Below are 24,637 nucleotides of genomic sequence, written 5' to 3' on the forward strand. Positions count from 1 at the left end.
ACACACAAAAATCAATACATAGTTATGGTCTGAGCAGACTTTTATCCATTGATATGGAGTAGTCCAGGGCCATCATTAACACTTCAGGCAACCCCAACCTGTGCTTATTGGACAGGTGCATAATCCTGGCATAATGTAGCATAATTTTTATAAATAAAAAAAAATGCATTGGCTACTTACTTTGTAACTTGTGCCCCGTGCTCTTTGTTCAGCTTTGAGTGTTGACTTCTCCTTTGCTACCCAATTTGAGATGGTCCTCAAGGTGTCCTGTTGCTCCTTCAGGGTGTTGGCTGAGGGATAGGCTTACCCTTGAGTGTGATGAGAATCTGTGACTCCTCCCTTAGATATGGGACCAGGTTGGAAGATGAAGCTTAGAGGGTCTTAATAACTATCCACTAAAAAAGAAACTCCAGCGCAGTGCAGCAGTGACAGCGGAGGAAGCTGCGTCCTCTCGATGTGAAAAAGGTAAGCTTGTGCTTCTCAGAATGATGTGCTGGAGCCTACTGATATTAAAAACGAAGTATCATTTGGCGTTATAATTGTGTACCATTAAAAAATGCTGCATGGTTCACAGGAGACTAGAAAATCTAGTTTATATTGACAAAATATTTAATACTTGAAGTTTTAAATGAAAAGCCATTGTTTTGGAGATAAATGATTCTTGATGATTTATGAGTTGCATTAACTTTACTTAACTTGGCATTAACAATCCTGTGCTTGTTGGATACGAGTTTAAAGTTACAATGGTATGGTCAGGCCAGGGTGTTATGGCCCATATATGGATCAGAAGAGATAGAGAGGTCATAACTCATTGAAATGGTGACTCTTAAGTTTGACATATGCACATGGGCACATACATAACTACGCCGCAGGAGCGCAGTACTGATGTTACATTTGCCGAACACTGTCAGACCATTTAAAAAATGTAGTGGCAGTAAAATGCTCCAAATATAACATGGACAGAATGTTCAGGCTTTTAAGTACTTTAAGTGAGACTTTATGGTGACATCGGCATGCATTCATATGGAACTTCTGTATAATATTTCTCTCTTTTTGTCTCTTTCTGAATAGATGTGTTGAGCTCTTGAGAATTTTAAGACCATAGTATATTAGGGATCTGATTTTTAATATGCTTTGTGAATTCATACTCAAGACTAGAGGAGTGGATTTATAATAAGTCACTTTGCAGGTACAATAACAGTCCGTACACAAGAGCACTGTTCAAAGAACTCGACTATTTTATTTATGTACACCAAACCATTTTTTAGCATATCTGAAGAATCAAAAACTTCTTTTACACTTTAGCATTTCCATACAAGCAAAAAAAATAAAAATAAATTAATGTGAGCAATCGAAACTTTGCACCTATTTTTTTTCTGTAGTAATTGATTTAGTGAAAGTGTGAACGCATGAAAGAGCAGGTTACATACACAAAAGAAAAGAATAAATTATTTAATAAATTAAATCGCATACAAGAACAATAAAAAAAACTAAGCTAACACTTTACAATAAAGTTTATTAGTCAATTACCTTAGTGAACATGAACTAAGTAATACTTCTACAGCATTAATCTTAGATAATATTAATTTCAACATTTACTAATACATTATTAAAATTGTTATTTGGTTGAATTTGTTAACATTAGTTAATGCACTGTGAATTTATTAAGATTTACATAGATTAATAAATATGGTAACAAACGTATTGTTCAGTGAGTTTATGTTAGTTAATGCACTAACTAATGTTAACTAATAAACCTTATTGTAAAGTATTACCGCTGAAGTAAAATAATTGTCAAACAGGATTAGGTACTGTAAGCATGGCGTATTAAAGGGTTAGTTCACCCAAAAATGAAAATGACGTCATTAATGACTCACTAAGCGTCTTACGCCATCACTGAACGTGGCTCGACAACAGAACCGGAAGACAATACAATGCTGAATAAAGTCGTAGTTTTTGTTATTTTTGGACCAAAATGTATTTTCGAGGCTTCAAAACATTCTAACTAAACCACTGCTGTCTCATGGACTACTTTGATGATGTCTTTATTTGCTTTCTAGACAAGGACAGTATACCGTACTTTTTCAATGGAGGGACAGAAAACTCTCGGACTAAATGTAAAATATCTTAAACTGTGTTCTGAAGATGAACAGTCTTACGGGCTTGGACATGGGTGAGTAATTAATGACATAATTTTCATTTTTGGGTGAACTATCCCTTTAAGAATCAGCCAGAGTTTTTTCTTTATGTTTTCAGGTTTTTGTACTATTAAAAACAGTAAGACTATATAAAGTGTTACCACATGCATTTGATTCTACCATTTTTATCTAATAAGGCCACACAGTGTAGTGTTCGCACAAGCCAAAATCTTTCTTCAAAAATATGTAGGGCCTAAAATCCAAAAAACAACATGATGATTGGACAGATGTTTGTTTTGGCATCCTCCACACACCATGGTTTTATTCTGAAAAACAAATAAAGAAAATATGGTTAAGTTGTTAGATTCAATTTATCTAAGGTGTTCTGTATGAAATGATCTAAAACTTACTGAATTTACTTTGTAACGGTTATGAGTTAATGCTTAAATATTTGAAATAGAAGTGTTAACCAAGTTATTAGGATTTCTGAAGAAGATATATTTAGAAATATATTTAAAAACATTATATTGCATATAGAGAGTTTCAGTTTTCTGAGTGGGTTTTGCTGGGTTTCCTAAAAATTTTGCAGATCATGTAAGATCATTCCATACTATGACTGATCAACGCCTGTTTGAACATGTACGTAGATTTCTTGTTATTTTGTACAATGTAAGTCCATTGTTACCAGAGTGTACTGTCTCTCCAGGAGTTTGTCTCCCCAACTGTGCCTTTGGTTTACACGGTGACGGCGTTTTTGAGGCTCAAAAACGCAAAAAAGTGAAACCACCCTCCAGAGTGGAAATCTTAAAAATGCTCCACCGCCGCGTTCCCATGTAAACGGTAAAAACGCAAAAGTCTGCTTGACAGTCAAGGTTGTACGCAGGCGCGTGGACTTGGTGTTGTTGTAGGATGCACTCCTAGCCGCCTGAAGTGCATACTACAGTGAATTTCACATTTTTTTGCGTCTCCATTTGCACGCGGATTTCCCACACAAAACGCTCATCTAAACGCAGAATAAAAAAAGATGACGCAACGCCACTTTTGCGTTTTCTCTTCAGAATCGTTTCCGTGTAAACATAGCCTTAGTAAGGATCCTACACACAGTTTTATAAATGAGACCCCAGCTTAGCACACTCAGAACGTGTTCTCATGGAACAAGGGGCGTGGTCACAAGAAACAAGGGGGCGTGGTTACAGGAAACAAGGAGGCTGGATGGGAAAAGCACATGGCCAACACAAATAGAGACAGAACCATGAGCTCAAGCCCAAAATAAACAAGGAAAAATTGAACCAAGACAAGGCAGACAGATGAGAACCCTGACAACATAATAAATAAGTTGGAAATTATGCTTAAGGGAAACTTGCCTAGAGATAAAGTATGACTTTTAAAATTGTATTGGAAGCTTTGGGAAACCCAGCTGTCCTCTGGTGCTTAATTGTGTAATTTTAATCCAGTGAGGCGAGTTCTTTTTGTAGAGCCTTACCTCTCACTGTGAGATTGGTGGAGCACTCAGCTCTTCCCAGCTGATTCTCAGCGATTATTTTATACTCTCCCGTGTCTTTAGGTCCAACCCTGAGAATGAGCAGGGAGCACACTCCACATGTGTTAGTTATTAAGTAGTTGGTGTCAGTGTTGAGGTTGACGTTGTTGCGGTACCAGGTGATGCGGGGTGCAGGGTTGCTTCTCACCGCACAGCTCATGTAGCACTCATAGCCTTGTGGGGCTGTGTGGATTTTCAGGGGGACCATAAACCTTGGAGGCTTCTCTAAGTTGCAGGTCTTGGACTCTGGGATGGTCAGTGTGAATTTTTCTGAAAGAGATGAAGGAGTTTGATTAATTTGATCTTCACATGTCAGTGGGTGGGTGATGGATCACATTGTAGTGTGTGTGCAGGCAGTGTCCACAGTAAACAGACACTGTACAACAAATTGCTGTTTCAAGTAAGTGTCCGTGCTGCCTTTAAATTTGTACGTTTAGTCAACTTGAAATGTGAAGTTGTACTTGTGACAACTTGGATTTTTGAGGTGACTAAAGGCAGCACAAACACTTATTTTTTTAAATGAAACATTTTTCTACAGTGTATGGCAGATTGTACAAAAGACCGAAGACATATATGGCTCCATATATAACCTTATTACTTTTATTTACACTTTATGGGTAAATAAATGTGTTTATAGGGCAAACAGTATCTACAATGATTTGCACTCAGTATAAATATAAAAGGTTACATTTATAAAATGACTAAACATAAATAATGGTTGTAGTTTTAATAATCACTTCCTATATTACAAACCTTTCTTTCTTGTGATTAGCCATTTTGGTGACTCAGATGGGGCAGACAGACCAATGTCATTTTTGGAGTAGACTCGGAACTGGTATTCTCTCCCTGGCATGATGTTACAGGCTGTGAAACGGTTGTTGAAGATACGGTCAGCTACAGTGTGCCAGGTCCTCTTGGTGGAGTCTCTCTTGGTCACCGTGTAATGCAGGCGATCATCTCGTTTCTCGTCTGGAGATGGTTCCCAGGAAACTGTCACCGTGCCTGGAACGTTCTCGTCCAATTCTATGGGACCTGGGGGCTTTGGTTCGTCTACATCAAAATCAAAATGGATCAAGGCTATTAGATGTTCATTCCTATAGAGCAAGTGTGGTGGAGCATATTGTTTTATTTAACTGTCTACAAATCTATACTGCCATTTAAAGAAAATCCTCTGATCCTAGGCTTAAACGTGAAGTCTTTTATTGTTAGTTGTTTCACCGACAGCCGATTAATAACCATTACTATCAAATTTGACCTCAGACGAAATTCTGCCAGTGTCTTAAGTCATTCATATGATGATTTCCCTTAGAAGTATTCTATAAGCATTCAGTGACTACTGTACTTACAAAACATTGATGTGATTGTTTAATTATGTCCAGCCCAACATAGCAACATGGTCTGACCAATGGTGTGAATTGGGGGCCTGGCTGAAACCACTAACAGACTGGGACCATTTAGGAACACAATTTTTCTTAAAGATGATAAAATACAAACAGGTTCCCTCATTTTACCTGTAACTCTAATCTCAATACTGAAGGTCTCTTGTCCCACAATGTTCTTTACTGTGATGGTATAGATTCCTGTATCGTTACGCTCTGCAGATGGGATCAGGATCTGAGAGCCCCCCTCAGCATTGCTAATAGTGACACGTTTGGACACAGGGACACCATCTTTAAGCCAGATGACGTCAGGACAAGGGGAAGCCTGTAAAAAAAAAAGGAATATAGGACATGCATTGGACATGTGGACTAAGCAAAACATGGAGTTCTCTCGTATTGTGCAAGTTAGCTTACTCTATGGGAAAGATTAATCTTTTCGAGACATTAAAACCAAAAAATTACCCCTAATTTTGTAGTCATTGTCAATGCAGTACAGCAGCTAGCAGACCTAGAGCAGGCAGTCTAGCGTCGATTCTTCGCATCGATTGATTCTGAGAGAAGCCGCTGCCGTCTGAGGAGCGAACATACAGCCTCGGCTAAAGCCGGCCATCTGCGGCGCTTTCAGCCATCCGTGTGAGCTACACTATCCGGCGACGTATCCTTTTTACTGAGCTCAATTCTGTGCATGTTCGCCGCTGCGACAACACCCTTTCTGAAAGAGCACGAGACGTTTTTCTAAAAACAACTCGCTCTTTGCCTAGGTGCACGGTGTAGACGAAGGGTTCCCGGAGCATAAGCGAACTTACGCAATACGAGAGAACCTCTCGTGAGAGAATGTATCGGTTACCTAACGTAACCTCGGTTCTCTCTAGAAGAGGGAACGAGCATTGCGTAACCTGGCGCGCTCGCGCTACGAATGACTTTCGCTTCAGCTGAATTAATACAAAATTAAAGAATAATATTTTGGCTTCAATATCTCGAAAAGATGAATCTTTCCCGTAGCATAAGCTAACTTACGCAATACTCATTCCCTCTTCTAGAGAGAACTGAGGTTATGTTAGGTAACCGAAACGTTTTCAAGAGAGGAGTTGGAAGGATCTGAAAAGTGAATGGGGAGGGAGCACATTATGGCTCATGAATATTAATTAGGCTAAATAAGTAAAGTAGTCAGCAAGTAGTCCCAAATGATTTGCTGATGCAAGTTGAGAGTACATTTTTGATCAGGGGATCGAGGATGTGGAACAGAATTCTACACAACAGCAGTCTCTCGCTTCGTACCACAGACAAAATGATTGCCTCCCAAAAAGTGACTTATAAGACTTATATGACATATTGATAAAGGTTGCTAAACCCCTGGGTTTGGTCTCTAAAAGCATGATTTTAGTATTGCTCATTACCTCAAAGTTGATAGTGACTCGTGCAGAATTTCCTGCCCTGACCACCATGAAACTCTTGATCTTCGAATCTGTGAATCTTGGTCTCACTGAGAAAAAATATTGCATTAATGGTGTGACATATCCGTACAGTGATGTCAAATGAGGGGTAGATCAATTTGCATTGCTGACCATATAGAGCAGTTAATGCTACTCACCTGGAGGAGGCATAGCCAAGATGTAGTTGTCCAGCTCTTGTGGCTCTCCCTCTCCACCTTCATTGGCGGCGACCACTCTAATCCAATACATGGCCATTGATTTCATTCCCTTTACAGTGTAGGTGCTCATGATGATGGCATTTGAGTTGCATCGATCCCACTCTGGGTTCTCAGTAGGTCTGATTTCGACAAAGTACCCCTTGGCCTCATCCTGAACCCCAGGGTCTATTTTTGGTTTTGTCCAAGACAATGACAAAGTAGTGTAGGTGGAGTCTGTGACTTTAAGGTCAATGACTTTACCAGGGGGTTCTGATAGGATATTGAGAAAAAAGCATTTGCATGAGCACATTTTGAAAGATTATAAAAGAAAATAGGGAGAAGTTTAAGTTAAGTTCAAGTTCAAATTAGCTTGTTATTCCAAAAAGCCTGACGTAAATCCACTGTTTTTGCATATCTTTGAGGGGAGGCCATGGTTAATTTTTCAAAATGCACAGCTTTGAGAATACTTTTGCTGAATCTTCTCTTTTTGAAGATAATGAGCTAGCTGAGAAATGACTTACTTTTTGGATCTCTTGCGAACACAAATTCTGAAGGGTGACTTGGTTCACCAGCTCCAGATATGTTGATGGCGGACACGCGGAATTCATACTCCATTCCTTCAACTACATCTTTTACAGCATATTTCTTTGCTATGGAGGGTAGTTGAAAGGTTGAACATTACTATCAGACAGTAGTTTACAGTAACTTGTGTAGAAATGTGAGAAACCAACCTTGGATTGGCTGGTCTATTGGATTGACTTGGCCCCACAAGTTGCTGCCCTTCTTGCGTTTCTCTAAGTTATAACCTAAAATACTGGTTCCTCCGGTGTTGGTTGGGGCAGTCCATGTCAGGTTGATGCAGTCTTTGAAGGCACTGGCTACTTTAGGAGTAGATGGCTGACCAGGATATGCTAGAAAGAAAGACATTTGGCAGGTTTTGACCTTCTGAAGTAGTCTGGATGGTTACTGATAAGCACAGAAGTACCTCAGAGATTTTTTTTTAGTACATGTAAGTCACCTTTAGTTCCAGCCTGCACATCCTCTGTTTCCATCAGTTCACTGGTGCCTTCATCATTCTGGGCTCTGATTCGGTAGCAGTATCTCCTTCCATGGTCAACATCGGTGTCTTTATAGTGGGCTTCACCTGAAATCTGGCCTATTTTTTTCCATGTGTTGCGTCCAATTTGGTTGCGTTCAAGTATGTAATGTTTAACAGGGCAACCACCATCATCTTTTGGGGGTCTCCACTTGACCTCGATGCAGTTGGAAGATGCTTCAATGATCTCCAGAGGTCCAAGTGGGATGGTAGGTTTATCTAAATGAGGTAAAAACTTTGAACTTTGGTATATGTTACACATTTGTTACCAATCTGTGCTACATTTTTATGCAGCCTGTCTAATTATTTAGCTTTTTTTACTTACCAAGTATAACTAGGTTAGAAAAGGCTTCCACTGTGCCAAACTCATTTTTGATTTTGATTTTGATTTCCCCAGTGTCTTTACGCTGCAATTTGGTGAGAAGCAGACGGCTTTCACCCTCTGAAATCTCAATCTTGCAGTGAGCGTCTGGCATGAGCTCTTCACCATCTTTGTACCACTGAATTTTGCATGGCTCACGGCCAATATAAGGAACTTTAAAGGTGGCTTTCTGATTGTTTTTGATCACAATCGGTTTTGCAAATACTTCAATTTCCTTTGCATCCAATCTTGGTGGATCTTAACACAAAAAAACAGAATTATAAGTTATGTGAAATTCATAACATTTGCTGATGCAATAGCACAATTTAGCAGATGTTAGAATACAAACCTTCAACTGCAACCTCACACTCGGTTTTACGCCCATCAGCCTCAAATCGATATTTTCCAGCAAATTCCTCCGTTACTTTGTCAATTTTCAGTTTGTGAAGGACTCCGTCTTTACTGATGGTTATACCCTCAGTGCCGTCAGCAATCTACAGAGAAAAGTTAAAAACAGTGTTTATGTGTTTACACACACCAAGGGCCAGATTTACTACCAGCTTGCGCCAGCGCAAATCCTCTTTTGGCATTAAAATACTACTGTCATAATTTACTAAAGACACACACAGTGAAAAATGAACACTGTAAAGCTGTGCACAGGGTTATTTGCTGCTGACCTTATTGAAAATGCATTTGTAGGACTTTCCCTTTCCGACGAAAAATTTATGGAAGGAGAGTATTTAAATGAATCATGCAATGTTTGCGCTAGTCAACTTACAGGTATTTGCAGCATTATTTATTGGGCCAAAAAAAAAAAACAGACGCTAATTTGCACTGCTCTTCGTAAATTTGGGTCATTATGGAAATGATGTGGTTGCATCTGTGTTATTTAATTTGCTCATCGTCAGTAGATCATGCACAGAACTTTCCACTCCCATCAGCGTTTTTTAATTTTTTTTTTTTAATTGTGCTCTCACGGTAATTTGCCCTGTTTAGTAAATATGGCCGCTTATGTCATGTTATACTGTATAAACTTATAATATGGCATCTTTATACCTCGTCGCCATCTTTGGACCAGACACCCTCACAGTCAGCACTGAGTTTGCAGACCAGTTCAGCCGCCTCTCCCATAATCGCTTTGCAGTCTTCCAGCCCAGCAGAAAAGTAAACACCAGGATCTACAGGGGATTTGTGTAAAAAAAAAAAAAAAAAGATTCCTGGGAATTAGTTTTTATTATTGTTGATTATTTGATTTTGATTTGTCAGATGGTCATTGTCTCGGTATTATCTTATCTACACATTTCAACTGACTTAGTTTGAAATGCATTGTACAGTCATTCTTTTCATTCCAATAGTCCATAATTATAAATTTGGGGTTAAGTTGTTTAGTTGCGATAATTCTCTGAATTAGCCGTCACTAATTATTCAACAACTTCAACACTGGTGTGTACACAAATAATTGAAACATTTGTTTTTGGCTGTATTATCAAATATTGTTGCTTTTCTAATGACAATTAGAATACTTTCCAGTTGTTTTTCCATTGCATGTTGTTTATTCTCTGGATGCCATCCAAATTGTGGTGAATTTGCATGATTGAGTCACATTCGTGTGAAGAACGCCAAGTGTTTTGGCAATTAATAATCTTGCTGGTATGACTTCTCTTTGAATCTTCTTCTAAGGCACATCAGATCATTGTTTTCTCTTAATTAAATTTTGTTGGGTCATATTAGGTTGCATTTATTATAATCATGTCCCGGTTCCTCTGATTAGTGAGCGAGGTGATTTGCCTTTATGACAAGCAAGCGTGGTGAGGACAATACAAGCACATACTGATAAACACAAACAGCAGACACACAAACAGCTTGTGAAAAACATAAAAAAACACAATGTATAATCTTTAAATGAAGAGCATTTGTGGATCTGACAAAGTATCTCAATGGAAGGTTTTCCAGGAAGCCGTAAAGTCTGTGGTAAGATGTTTGGTCCTGCAGAAATAAGACCCAAAACACAAAGCATGTCTAATAGTTAAATTAAAGCTAAACTATTTAAAAAAGAGACATAAATCCTTTGGGACCTATTGAGGTCCTATTGATACAATAGCATAAATCCTATTGAGACAATAGCACACTCAATTAACCCTCAGGTGCTCTTCGTTTCAGAGTCACACTTATTATCTTCCCAGTCAAAAGTGACCGGACACCTAAAAATTAAACTTTCTCCATCCCGGTAAAACCAATGCAATTTATTTTTGTTCTATAATACAGTATAGAGAAAAGGCATAGAATCATGGTGTAACCACTAGATGGCATGTACTGTTTATGAACACATTTTTTTTTTTTTGGTGGATTTGAAAATATAGTTGAAACAATCTTAAAAACTATTTCTTATAAAAAATTTTTTTATAATTTTTGTCAATTTCCCTTTCATTTCCTATGGGGGTCATTTTTGACCAAAGACCACAAGTGTGACTTTAAGACCAATTAGCATGCTCAGATCATGACCTCAATTTTTGTGTGTGTTCATATACATAATGCCATAAACGTCACCAAGTTTTGTAACATTCCGATGAAGCTGTAAATTTTAAAAATTCAAAACAGAAAATTTTCCGGTCAAAAATAACCGAAGAGCACCTGAGGGTTAAAGAAGTTTTCAAATAAACAATGTGCAAAAATGTCTCCATAATTATGTAAAAAGCTTGGAATAGGAAGTGTTTGGATAACATCGTTTCAGATTATGTGATTGAATCATAGACCCAGAACTCCAGAGTTATTCCTGATTGTTCTGAATCACTGTAAATAATGACATTGCTTCCATGCAACTGTCACTGAAAACCCAAAACATCTCTTACCAACAACTGTATCCGGAACCTGTAGGCCATGTTTTTTACGGCCTGAACGCTTGCCAGCTTTTTCTGATTCATCCTTTTCATCTTCAGCACTTTTTTCTTCCCCTGTAGCTTCAGTGCTGCCCCCTGTTGGGCTTCCGGGTCCTGGTGGTTTCCCAGGTCCTGGTGGGTCCCCAGGGCTGCCAGAACCGGATGCGCTACCGGACCCGGTTGGGTTCTCGGAACCTGAAGGGTTGTCAGAACCTGATGGGTTTCCTGAACCTGATGGGTTACCAGAACCTGACGGGTTACCGGAACCTGATGGGTTGTCAGACCCTGATGGGGTTTCTTTATCTGATGGGTTACCTCCTCCTTCAATCATGCCATTTGATCAGTTGTGAAGCATTTTGAAGATTGACATCAATGTAATAAAGAGGGTTGAAAAGAACATTTAGGATAAAAAGAAGAACACACAACAAACAAAAACATTTAAGAGAACAGTGGCAAAAACAACCACAAAAATGCAAACAATGAACATTTTCAGAGGACCAGCCTCTAAACATGCTTTAGAGTGAGTGTATTTATTTTGTTTCTGCTGTGTCATGAAGGGTTATTCCACCCACAAGGAAATCTTATTGGTCCAAAATCCTTCTACACATATATGTGTGTTAAGCATATTACATATTATAAATCAATTTCTCAAGATTCATATGCCATGACTATTTTTTTACAAAAAAGTTTCCAGAAAATTATAGAAAAGGTTTCCAGAACATAAAATGTTACGCAGAGCTTGATATGTGGCCAATGAGATTTCATAGTGGGCGGGGCTACCCAGTGTGGCACCACAAATATAGGAACCAAACAACCAAAACACTGACACACTACACAGAAACACACAATACACACGAACAACAAATAAATGAAACAAACAAATAAACAAACAAACAATTAAGACAGACAAACCGAGCAACACATTAAGCTGGTTTGTGAATTTGTGTGGTAGAATATACATTTTGAAAAATGTTAATTTTATTGAACATTCGATGATAGAGAAAATTTAAACTATTTATTTTTTGATGTAGAGTTTTTAATTTTATGTTGTCATTTTAATTGGTTCATATTATTGGAACTTGCATTAGTCTCTCCTCTGTTAAAAGTAGTATTACTTAAATATACACATTAATTAATTACTTAATATTAATAATCATGCTTAAATAATTATTATTTTAAAAAGTTAATTCACGCAAATGTTCTGTTAAGATTTTATCAGTCATTCAAGAAAAAAAAATGTTTGTGTTACTGTTGATACTTAATGGAAAATACACTTTTTAGTTAAAAAAAAACACTATTTAGTTTCGGCAATCATTTTAATATGAGCTGGATTTAGTGTGTTCACCCCACACTCTTACCAATCACCGTGTCTGGTATCAGTGGGCCTTGTCTTACACGGGTACGGCCCACAGCTTCCCCTTCCTGCTTACAATGCTTCACATCTGCAACGGGGCTGGTTGTGTTTGAGTTTCCTATCATGATTTTTGATGTAAACTGTAAATTAATCAACATAGGATGTGTAACGATTTGATTGTGTGTGTGTGTGTGTGTGTGTGTGTGTCCAACTTGATCTAAAAACACCTGCAGGATGTAGGTGTGTTATGATGATAACTGCTTATGTTTGTGAAGAGTAACATCCGCTTATAAGCAAACAGAAAGTTGTGCGAAGATGTTGCACAAAACTTAGTTATATTGCAAAAGCCTGTTAAATGAAGGCAAAATAGTATCCATCAAAATTGCTGTTGATTTTAGGGTTGAATAGAGTGTGTATGTTTACAGCTTTGTTTCAAATTACATACCATTAAATAATATATATGACTTTATAGACTTACATTATCAAAACAAATTCTACTTCAAATAAATGCTGTTTTTTACTTTCTATTAATGATACTAATTCATCAAAAATAATATTTTTTGAAGGATCATGTGACAAGACTGGAGTAATGATGCTGAAAATTCAGCTTTGCCATCACACAAATAAATCACATTTTAAAATATATTCAAATTGAAAACATTTTAAATTGTAACAATCTTTTACAATATTGCGGTTTGAACTGTATTTTTGGTCAAAATTAAATAAAAAATGTCAAGATGATTGCAGACATGCTCTGTTTTCTGTAAGAACCAACCCCTTTGCCATGTCATAAAACATATTTTTAAAATTATAGATGAAAGCGAGAAGAAGTCTAGAATATATACATTTTTTGGTCTCCTTGTATAATTGCTCACCTATTACAGTCTCGGGTACAAGAGGTCCTACTCTCTGACGCTTTTTTTCTTCTTCGTTACCACCTCCATCACCACCGCTTCCACCAGAGCCATCAGCTCCTCCAGCCCCACCAGCAGCTCCAGCTCCACCCGCCCCTCCAGCTCCACCAGCTCCATCAGCTCCACCAGCTCCATCAGCTCCACCAGCTCCATCAGCTCCACCGGCTCCACCGGCTCCTCCAGCTCCACCCGCCCCTCCAGCTCCACCGGCTCCTCCTGCTTCACCGGCTCCTCCAGCACCTCCAGCTCCACCGGCTCCTCCACCTTCTCCAGTAGCTCCTGTAGCCCCCACCGCCCCTGCAGCTCCAGCTCTCCCTCCAGCCCTCTCAAGCTTTGCTGCCTGTGCAGCCATTGCAGCCATTGCCGCAGCCCCCGCCGCAGCAGATTGCTCAGCACTCAGGCCTTCACTTAAGGCCTTGAGTTCAGCCTGCTTCCTGGCCTCTTCCTGAGCTTTGGCTTTGGCTTGAGCTGCCGCATCCCGTGCCGCTGCATCCGCCGCGGCTTTAGCATCGGCCTCAGAGAGACCTTTGGCTTTAGCTGCAGCAAGAGCATCCTCCGCCGCTTTAGCAGCAGCTGCGGCCGCGGTAGATGCAGCCGCCTGAGCGGCCGCTTTCGCTGCTTCGGCTTCAGCTGCAGCTTTGGCTTTGGCTTCAGCTTGAGCTGCCTCTCGTTCAGCTTGGATTTTTTTAGCTGCCTCCAAAGATTCTGCCATCTCTTTCTTGTGCTTCTCAGCCTGCTCAGCAGCGATTTTCTCCAAGTCGCCTCCAGCTCCGCCTGCCTGAGTGGTTTTACGGGCTTTCTTCTTGCCCTTTGTTGCAGGATCTTTGTCAGCTGGTGTGGAAACAATATTACCAACAGATTTAGATAGTGAATATTACATTTATTAAGGATTTACATCCTGTTCATTTGACACAATTGAATATTACAAAAATAAAATAAAACAAACAATTGATGGTTTTTATTTTTTAGACAAATTTTGAAAATATTGACATATGCTATTATTTGTGATTTATTTGAATACCTAATCAACAAGTCAAAATTTGATTAGATTTTTTTAAATAATTGACAGACATATGTTCTAATAAAAGGGCTGTGATCATTTGTGATTGATTTTTAATCTGCATATCATGCAATTATTTTTCCATTTATTGACAGCCCATTTGTCTAATAGAACGGCAGTCAATTTAACTTTGACTGTAAATTTAGTATAATTTGGGGACTCACTTGCAAATAATAATCTATGCGATAAATTGCTATTAATTTAAAGTGCCCCTATTATGCTATTTTAAAGGATTCCAATTTTGTTTTGGAGCTCTCCTACAACAGGTTTACATGCATCAAATTTTTATAAAACTGTTTAATTTTCTCCTAATAAACATTTCACCTCACCACTTTTTTAAATGACTCTTAAACGACTCTAGGGATGAAACCTGAAGAGATTTCTCGAAGGAAATCTCTCTAAATCTCTCATTTCCACGAGGCTACTCTGCTCTGATTGGCCAGACACCCCAGTCTGTTATGACTGGTCATTCGCTTACAGCACTTGATGAAAGCTAAACTCCCATTACCATTACTGAACTTCAGCTTCGGAGGCGATTGTACACACTATGTACTCAACCCGAATGTGTATTCAACTTCAACCTTGAGCAGGACGTTTTTTACTCAAAATATTAAGAATAAAAATCTGCATTGAAAGACAGTTTTAGTTAATAGTGGGCCCACAGCTGTTTTGCAGAACTATTTCAGTATGACAGTAAGTTAGCCGGAAGCTTACATAATATAAAACACGAAACTACGTGTTTTGAGTACTCGGGAGACAATATATACTTCAATAATTATTCATACTTAGGTTGTGATTCTGAGGAGCAAGCTGGTCAAAATAAATTGGGTACTGACCCATCTTACAAGAGCAAGCATTTTACGAATCCTGCGTTGAAGACTCAGTCAGTAAAATGATGCGTTTGTGGGTGGACAATGTGCAAATGTCTTATCTAGTGTCGTATAATTTTAAAGGCTATGGGATTCGAATTACAGAGGACTCGTTTAGACAGTTCAGAATCGATTATTTATTTTGGTAGACAATAACTTTATTTATCGTGATCTTTTGACTTTACAGAACGTTTATATTCACAAACAGCTATACAAGGGAATACAAGGGAATATTTGAAAAACCATAATAAGGGCACTTTGAATAATACAAATGATGATGTGTTTATTTTGATTAAATTTTTTTTTAATTAACAGAACTTTTTTCTAAGATATGAAAAAAGGTTGTACTTACCTTCTACAATCAGCCAAGCACTGCAAGACTTAATGCCGGCAAGAGCAGCATAGATTCCAGCATCCAAAGGCATACAATCAATGATTCTCAGACGGTGGATCAGTTTATCCTCTGAACAAGTAATCTCATATTTTTCACTGTTAGAGAGAGGTGTATTTTTTAGGGTCCAAACTATCTCATTAATGGGCTGACTTAAGACACACTCGAAGATGGCATCCTCTCTCTCCTGGGCCGTCACCTCCTTAATCTTCAGGGCAAAGTCCACAGGGGGAACTGCGTGTTAAATATGGATAAACACGCATCAGTCAATCTATGAAGGCATTATGCATTCTGTGAGAGCGCTGGTGAAAAGACCGGCAAGGCTTTTCACCACAGTATGTAGTGTTTTCAATGCTGGGGTACTGGTGTCTCCACTAGGCTTAATTTTCAATGGAAATACACTAGTAAAAATGTGCTTATACTATATACATATTAGTATAATGTTAGAGTAGAAGCAAAAAAAATAAATAATAATAATAATAAAAAAACAAGCATATGACAAATAAACAAATGTGCTGTGAAAACGTACCCTTGAAATCCGTTGAAAAGATATTGACACCCTCAACATCCACTTGATAGATTCCTGCATCTTCTGGATTGAGATTTTTAACAGAGAAGACATACTTCTTGCCAACTTGTTTTAGACAGTGTTTCATATCTGCTTCAGCTTCTTTGCTGAACGGAATCATGACGCCATCCTGAACAAAAGGGGGGAAAAATTGTATTTTTTAGAAGAAAAAAAAAATAGTTTTACATGATGCATGTTCATGAATGCATTGCATCTAGAAAAAATGAAAGGCTGGTACTCATAATAATGCTGGCTGAATGGATGCCACTAGTATAGCATGTTTTTTTTCCATATAAATATGTGCAATATCTGAAACCTGCATAGCCATGCCAAAAATATCAAATAAATGTAATTAAGCAGCTAACAAAATTGTTGTCAAAATAATTCAATTAATTTCGGGTTGGGTGAAATCAGTACAATGGGAGTACACCACAGTCACAAAGTATGAAGCGCTAATAACTCTACTGTTAAAATTCCTTAAATTACTTTTTTGTTTTAATTTTATATATACTTGTATATGAAGCAATAGTAAGTGGCTGTCTGTCAATTGTCACAGACAATTTCAATGTTTCTCTTCACATTCTCAATATCATGCACTGTTTGTTTGTAACTAGCATTGATCTACTACTGTACATCACACCTTAACACAGTTCTCACCTTATACAGAAAAATGCGACTGTTGGGGTCTTTGAGCTCCATTTCCAGTTCAAAGGTTGCACCACCCTCAGGCTTCACCTCAATGGGTTTGAGATTACTGAGATGTTGGATGAACTAAATCAGTGAAACAAACGGAAACAGAACAATTTGTCTTCACGTGCAGTTGTGCATCCAGTCATGAAAATGTGAAAGCAATTATTTGTGAAACCTGTCATCTCTTTACCTGTGCCTGCTCTTCTTCTCTTTCTTTCTTCATCTCGACCAGTTTCTTTAGCATGCCACGGAAATCAGTGATATTATACTTGACGCAAATGCTTTCATAGTCTTTCTTCTCAGCACTCAGCAGCAAATCCCAAACTGAGTCGTCAATGTCACCTTCCTTTTTCTCCTCACATTTTTTGCCAGCACTTTAAAAAGATTGTGATGACAAATATGAGGCCAAACGTTAGCATTTAACTGGATTAACGTGACTGATGTTATAATATGAGATGGGCTAATTAACTATGGCAAGAATCATGCTTATGAATAGACCCTAAATGTGAAACTGCACATCTCACCCTTTCCTGAGGTTCTTTCTAAACTCTGTTGGGTCACCTACTACAGCTTCAAAACACAATCAACAAACAGAAGGAAATTAATGCGTATGTATGCCATAGATGTCACACAAATCCTATTAAATCGCTTTTGGTATAAAAAACTGTCATACTAATCCGAAGAAAGTCTTCTAGCAATATGTTGCCACAATTGTCTTACCTGTTTCAGCTGACTTTTTTATTTCTTTGTCTTTTTTGAATCCAACTAAAAAGAAAAAGTTTAAAAAAGTTCTCTGTTAGCTTTACTTTTTGTGAATAGAATAAGAAATGAGTTAATAATAAAAGTAACAATTAAGTTTGGGTCTTTAAAGGGGACACCGGATGCTCCTTTCACACAAGTTGGTATGATTCTTTAGGGTCTTCATGTAAAATTTGTGAAATGAAATCCCCTTTAAAAAATGCGTCCTACCTTCAATGATATTTAGGACAACAGTGCAAACAGCCTTCCCATATTCATTTGTGGCGTAGCATTTGTAAGTGTCGGCTTCATCAATAGTGACTTTAGGTATCTGAAAGTAAATAATCAGAGAAATGGGTTTGTAGCTTTGATTAATCTTGCATAATAATTGAATAACAATGATAATGAAATGAACATTTAAAGGTAAAGAGTGTAATGTCTGAGAATTGTAAAAATTGTAATGACTGTTTCCAGGTCTCTACCCCTGGTCCCGCTGAAGATGTGCCACTGGTTATGACAAAGTTGCTGTGCTAGGCTGCTCAAACAACAGAAAACAATGCCTTGATGGCACAGAGAAACTGAATTTACACTATCAGAGGGAATTAACCTAATCTGGGATATAAGACAAATGTTTAATAATTAAAACATTACACACTTCACCTTAAATATTGAGCAGTAGTTTAAAAGTAAGGCTGTGCATACCTCCAAAGTGTGTTCATTAGTTGTGGGGTCAAATTTGCTCTGAAACTTTTGGGGATCATTCATTTCTCCTTTAGCTCTACGCCAGGTTACAGTGGGTGTTGGATTCCCATTCACTTTGGCTTTAAAAATGGCCAGCTTTCCTGTTTTACAAAGATTTAAATTTGAATTTATCAGGTAAATATTAAAAGGCTTTCAAAAAACACACTGTGAAAATTATTGGGGTGTGTGTACTATTCTTTTTTCAGAAGTCAACATAGCTCTTGTGCCTTGACATCACTGTCCTTGTTATGTCAAATGTGTGTTGATTGCAGTTCCCTTTCGAAGAGTCACTTCATATTGAGTAGCTATACGCAGTGGGGAAACTCTTTTTTCCATGATTTACTGAAACCTTTATGTAACACGCATTTGCAGCTGCACAGCTAGCTCACAGAGCGCCTGGCTCGCGTATAGGCTGTGCTGCAGCAACTGCACATCCAATAGCATTGGCGCTAATATAGGCTAGTGCCACGCCCCTTGATGGGCTCTGAGGTGTAATGACGTTTTAAACTGCATTAAACTAATAGCAAAATCAGGGACTAATATAGGCCGAGGCTACGCCCCTTGATGGCCTCTGAAGAGTGACCAATGAGATCACTCTACGTCATTTCACGTCAGAGCCCGTCAAGGGGCCTATATTAGCGCCCGGGCCATTGGATGTGCTATGAGCGAGACAGGTGCTTCGTGGGCTAGCTGTGCAGCTATAAATGCATTTTACATAAAGCTTTCAGGAAATCAGGAAAAGGAGTTTTCCCACTGCGTTTAGCTATGCAATAATTCGTCCCCTAACTTAGGGAACTAAGGTTACATGAGTAACCAAGTAGATTTAAGTACATCTTACTTTCGTTCTTATACAATTATGTGTGCATTTATTTGTTCAGGTACACACTTAACTAAATGTATGCATCTCCATTATGAAAAATGGTGGATGGCTTGAATGCTTGAAATTAGGCAAACATAAATTGAGCCTATGTGTGAATTTCCAGCCCGTTCTCATCCCAAGGCGTCATATACTGATCATTTTGACATTTCGTCTACATCCAATGCATGGCACTCTTTAGATATATACGCAGATATATATATGGGCCAGAAGGCGCCTCCTAGTGGTCTAACCTTAAACCTACCCCTGAACTAAACCTACCCATAACCGAACAAAGCTCTGTGTGCGTTATATTGACGCTAAAGGGTGCCATGTGCGTTGGATTTAGTGTCACTATATGACGCCCTAGGAAGAGAACGCGTTGGAATTTCTGTATAAAACAAACATTTTAATTACAAGTCAAATAAGTACCCGGCATACTGAAGACTATTTAAAATACTGTACGTCCCAGTTGGTTGGGTAGATATCCAAAGAACTAGCAATATATTTCATAGTTTTACCCCTGGTTTCACAGACAAGGCTTAAGCCTAGTCCTAGACTAAAATGCATATCTCAAAATATGCCAGTGCCATTGTTTTGTCTCAACAGTAAAGGTTTTGTTTTTTTCTTTCTAAGGCATGTTTATAAAAGCTACTTAAATGTCCTGATTGAACTAAGGCCTAAACCTGGCTTAATCTAAACCCTGTCTGTGAAAACGTCTCAGGTATGTAACCCTGGTTCCCTATTACTGCACATTTGTAGTCTTGCTCTGTGCATTTTAAACTAGCATGAAATGGGTTATATGCTATTTGTGCATACTATATAGCTGTAGTCTCATGTTAAAGCGGTAGGACAAGCAGCAAACCTGATAAATCACTAACACTGTAAGTTAAGTCTGTGTAGCTGCACAGCTTAGACATTTATGGCAGTAAATCTGTGTGGTAATCCTCTGTACATGCTCATAGCTTGTTAATTTCAAATCCAGGTTCGTTTAGCTCTCAACTGTCACCGCTAATCATATTTGCATTCACTTTTGCAGTTTCTCTCCTCTTCTTTTAATGTGCTTACCTTCCTGAATAGTTAAAGCGATGGGTTTACGTGTGAAGTCGGGAGTTGTCATCCCCTCAGGAAGTTCCTCCATATACTGTGTAATCATGACACCAGGAACCTTAGATCTCCTTTTGATGCCTGAGAGAATCCACATTCAGGGTACAATGTCAGAACTTGGGGGGAAAACAACAAAACAGCAGGTGACAGTGACGTACAATGCTGAACAATTCTATGCATGAATGTCTAGCCTAGATAAAAAACTATTTACAAAACTGTGTACAAAATACAATACACTTCAAGTTGGCATTGAAATGTTTCCAGGAGATAAAATCAATGATATATGCCATTATATACCAATTTATACCATTATTACCCAAAAGATATAGTTTACTGAACATGCATTGAACTCTGTGACCTTTTCTGTGCTGAGATATGTTGACACTAGTCTCACGCAGCCAGTCTCCTGTCCGTAAATTTAGGTATGCAGATTCTAATAGTTGAACACTTGCAGACAAACTTGGCAGACTTTGCTTTATTCAACCTGAAGGTGGCACTCTAATGTTGATTGACAGGCTTTAAATACACAAGGCACATGAATACATGTAGAATGCTAGCTTGGAATTGCCTTAATGTAGTTTTGCCCCTGGATTTTGTTTTAGAACATTACAACTTACGGAGGAATTTCAGAGAGGAAAATAGATTAAGAAAAACCTACAATATTTAAGATGTGCAAAATTATAAGTGTTCTAGAAGCTTTATGCAGCGTGTCATTGAAAACATAGTGAGTCTATCCCTCACAGCCTCCCTTTAATAGCGCTGCTCTGAATGAGTCTTAACAGAGCCTGCTGCAGTTCCATTTTTCACCACAGGTTTACATTGGAAAATTGTGGGGCGCTATAGAGCTGGGGAGGGGGAGGACTCGGCACCCAGCGCCCCCTTAGTATCATAGGATATGCCTGCCAAAGCCATACGTTAAAATGTAACTGTACGACTTAAAATAGTCTAGAAAATCAACACACAAAAAAATATTTGGTGAATAGACTGCATTTATATAGCGCTTTCACAGACCCAATGGCCACCAAAGCGCTTAACATTTTGCCTCACATTCCCCCAGTCACTTAAACACCGACGGCGGTGTCAGCCATGCAAGGCATGCCATCCAGCTCGTCGGGAGCAGCTGGGGTAAGGTGTCTTGCTCATGGACACCTCGACACTTGGTCAGGTGGAACCGGGGATTTGAACCACCAACCTTCTGGTTTGTAGACAACCTAAATGAAGCACTGAGCCACTGCTGTCCCATATTTGCCACCCCATAAATTTTTGTTACAGAATGCTGTACAATTTACAATTTATTATTGATTTCATTTATTTGTTTTTGTTTTGGAGGGATATTTTGGTGGTGCCCTTCACTGCCCCAGCTTCGGCTGCCTTTGCCTAACGATAGCTATGACCTTCACAGGCTTTTTAAAATAGAATTTAGTTTCTCCTCTGAGATGTCAATTGCTGCAGAATCTGAACTTTTAAACATGTTTTTTTTTTTTTTTCCCTGGCAGACCGTTAAAGATCGCCACACACTATAGACTCCCACCTCCAGAAGTCAGCCAAACAGATTCAGAATGACAGCAATCTGAACATTCATATGACCTGAACAGTTGACTGGATATGATATGATATATGACATGATATTCTGAATATCATATGCATGCAGATTCAGGTTGCTGTCATTCAATTACCTTACCTTGTCTCCTAGGAGGTAGAATTTCCGGTCCTGGCACAGTATAGCCACAACATTACAGTACAACAGCAACAAAGGAAGGGGAAACAAAGAAGGAGAACACAGAATTGTGAATCCTGGCTTCTTTTTTTTCTATGACAGGATTACGGACAAACATAAATGTACTCAAAAATACAACCAAAAAACACAGGACAAGGGAGAAGACGGGGAGATTAAAGCAATAAAACAAAAAATAAAATAAAAATGATTGTTCAACCCACTAAGGGGTTGAATGTGAGATTACAATAGACAAGACTAAAGAAAGAACAGACAAAGTGGGAAGGGAATAAAAATGTAAGACCTGCTTCACACAGCATACATTAGCAGCAGTTTTTATTCTGGCTACAGTACTCACCCTGTAGCCTATAGCTGTGAGTTTCTATTCAAAGCATATTTCAGCTAAAATATAGGATACTATAAACCAAATAATCTGTTCTTTTCAAATATGGATATTTTTGACGTACTGCAATATGTATAGCAAATTACATGAGTGAACATAATAGCCTAATCACTTACCAGTTACATTTAGTAAATCTGGCATGATTTGAGGGCGCTGTGGAATACTTTATTTTGATTGGTCAATCACGGGTTTCAGAGGTGATCTGAAACTGGTTCGACTTGTATGTCTCGGGTCACAAATCAGTGAACATGGACGCAAAGGTCTTTACATATTAATATTGCAGTGTTCATCTGGTTGCTATCACTGATTGTTTTGTACATTTTTTACATTTACCTTTTTTCCGGAAGTATTAATATAATATACATGCACTTCTTTGCTTGCATTTGCGGTGTGAAACAGGCCTGTTTTTAATGTCCTGCAATTGATATACACCCACCTGAAGGATTATCAGGAACACCATACTAATATCGCCTACTTTCGCCTTCAGAACTGCCTTAATTCTACGTGGCATTGATTCAACAAAGTGCTGAAAGCATTCCCATATTGGTAGGATAGGATCTTGCAGTTGATGGAGATTTGTGGGATGCACATCCAAGGGCACGAAGCTCCTTTACCACCACATCCCAAAGATTGGGTTGCAATCTGGTGACTGTGGGGGCCATTTTAGTACATGTTCAAGAAACCAATTTGAAATGATTCGAGCTTTGTGACATGGTGCCATGGAAGTAGCCATCAGAGGAGGGGTACATGGTGGCCTAAAAGGGATGGACATGGTCAGAAGCAATGCTCACAGGTAGGCCGTGGCATATAAACGATGCCCAATTGGCACTAAGGGGCCTAAAGTGTGCTAAGAAAATATTGCCCACACCATTACACCACCACCACCAGCCTGCAGAGTGGTAACAAGGCATGATGGATCCATGTTCTTCTGACTCTACCATCTGAATGTCTCAACAGACATTTTTTTTTCCTATTTGTAGTGGAGATGAGTGGTACCCAGTGGGGTCTTCTACTGTTGTAGCCCATCCGCCTCAAGGTTGTGCGTGTTGTGGTTTCACAAATGCTTTACTGCATACCTCGAGTGTAACGAGTCGTTATTTCAGTCAAAGTTGCTCTTCTATCAGTCGGCCCATTCTCCTCTCGGAGTTCAGGAGATTGTCTTGACCAGGACCACACCCCTAAATGCATTGAAGCAACTGCCATGTGATTGGTTGATTAGATAATTGCATTAATGAGAAATTTAACAGGTGTTCCTGATAATCCTTAAGGTGAGTGTATCATCACCCATCATAATAAAAAAGAAGGGGTTCATAAATAACAAGAAAAAAATGAATAAAAAATGTAATTAAATAAGATAAAATAAATCCCCTCCTCAAAGCAAATGAAATAAATAAAGCAAGAATTAATCAAAGAAATAATCAAAGAAAAGAAATATTGTGAGTGGGTGGATTTGGTGGAAGTGGGGGGAAAAAAATGTAATGATGTAAGCTGGTTTGTTGAAAGGTAGGAGCTGTAAGTTGTGCATACAGGTTTGAATCCAGCCTGGTTTATTTCATCCGCTCTTCTTTTCTCGCTCTATTTACTGTCCTTCACAACACAGACACTTCACATTCAGGTTGGTTGATGGTCGTCCCTCGCATCCATGGTTACGCGATTCAAAGAAACCCATGCTGAATGACAGTAAATGCTCTCAGGGCTGTTTGAGCTTCCAGATGAAGGGCACACTAGCCACTGATAAAGGCTCTGATTTCATAAGCCACATTCACAGCCTCTTCTTCATTTGCATCTTGTGCTCAGTGGCTAGTTTCCAAACACACAGCCTACGACTTTAACCAGCTGTTTGATCATTCGTGTGTTTCAATAAATTTGTGTGGCTAGGTTCGATTCAACACTTGCTTTTATCTCGCCATCTTGCTTTTCGAACCCCTCGGGGACCGATATATTATTCACTTTGTCATGGAGAGGAGGTCATTAGATTTTTATCTGGAAAATCCGCCGTCGCCTTTTAACACAGCTGCTTACCGTGGAAGGACTTTTCGAAATGAGACTCATGTCCTATCAAGTGTATCAAATTCCATTGCTATACCCTCATCATTATGAGTACAATGAAAACTGATTAACTAAATTACATCCTCCGGGAATAGTTACCATTAAGAAAAAGAAAGAATTACACAACAAAAGAGGAGATTTCTTTTCACCATCATCTGTCTTT

At 38.7% G+C, this 24,637-nt stretch overlaps 1 protein-coding gene across 1 annotated transcript; it reads right to left on the reverse strand.

Annotated features, from left to right (window-relative positions):
- Positions 1-1,215: 1,215 nt before the first annotated feature.
- On the reverse strand, positions 1,216-21,746 carry igfn1.1 (immunoglobulin like and fibronectin type III domain containing 1, tandem duplicate 1). The gene is made up of 23 exons (XM_089134404.1): positions 20,270-21,746; positions 18,307-18,446; positions 17,836-17,935; positions 17,587-17,631; positions 17,391-17,436; positions 17,057-17,240; positions 16,834-16,947; positions 16,138-16,306; positions 15,570-15,842; positions 13,250-14,119; positions 10,994-11,341; positions 9,201-9,322; positions 8,494-8,638; positions 8,109-8,402; positions 7,706-8,002; positions 7,419-7,598; positions 7,209-7,337; positions 6,649-6,957; positions 6,455-6,540; positions 5,190-5,382; positions 4,432-4,728; positions 3,622-3,948; positions 1,216-2,464 (listed from the first exon to the last, which is right to left on the reverse strand). The coding sequence occupies exons 1-23, from the start codon at positions 20,403-20,405 to the stop codon at positions 2,460-2,462; spliced, it is 4,809 nt and encodes a 1,602-aa protein (XP_088990530.1). The 5' UTR covers positions 20,406-21,746; the 3' UTR covers positions 1,216-2,459.
- Between the last annotated feature and the right edge of the window lie 2,891 nt (positions 21,747-24,637).

The sequence above is a fragment of the Pimephales promelas genome, chromosome 8 (genome assembly GCF_988280905.1).
Source record: "Pimephales promelas chromosome 8, fPimPro1.hap1.1, whole genome shotgun sequence".
NCBI classification, from domain to species: domain Eukaryota; kingdom Metazoa; phylum Chordata; class Actinopteri; order Cypriniformes; family Leuciscidae; genus Pimephales; species Pimephales promelas.

Coding starts and splice junctions, on each gene's coding strand:
- igfn1.1 (XM_089134404.1), bottom strand. CDS start 20,405: ATGTGGATTCTCTCAGGCATCAAAAGGAGATCTAAGGTTCCTGGTGTC. Junction 17,241..17,390: donor AGAAAGAACCTCAGGAAAGG/GTGAGATGTGCA, acceptor ATCTTTTTAAAG/TGCTGGCAAAAAATGTGAGG. Junction 16,307..16,833: donor GTCGCATTTTTCTGTATAAG/GTGAGAACTGTG, acceptor CCTTTTGTTCAG/GATGGCGTCATGATTCCGTT.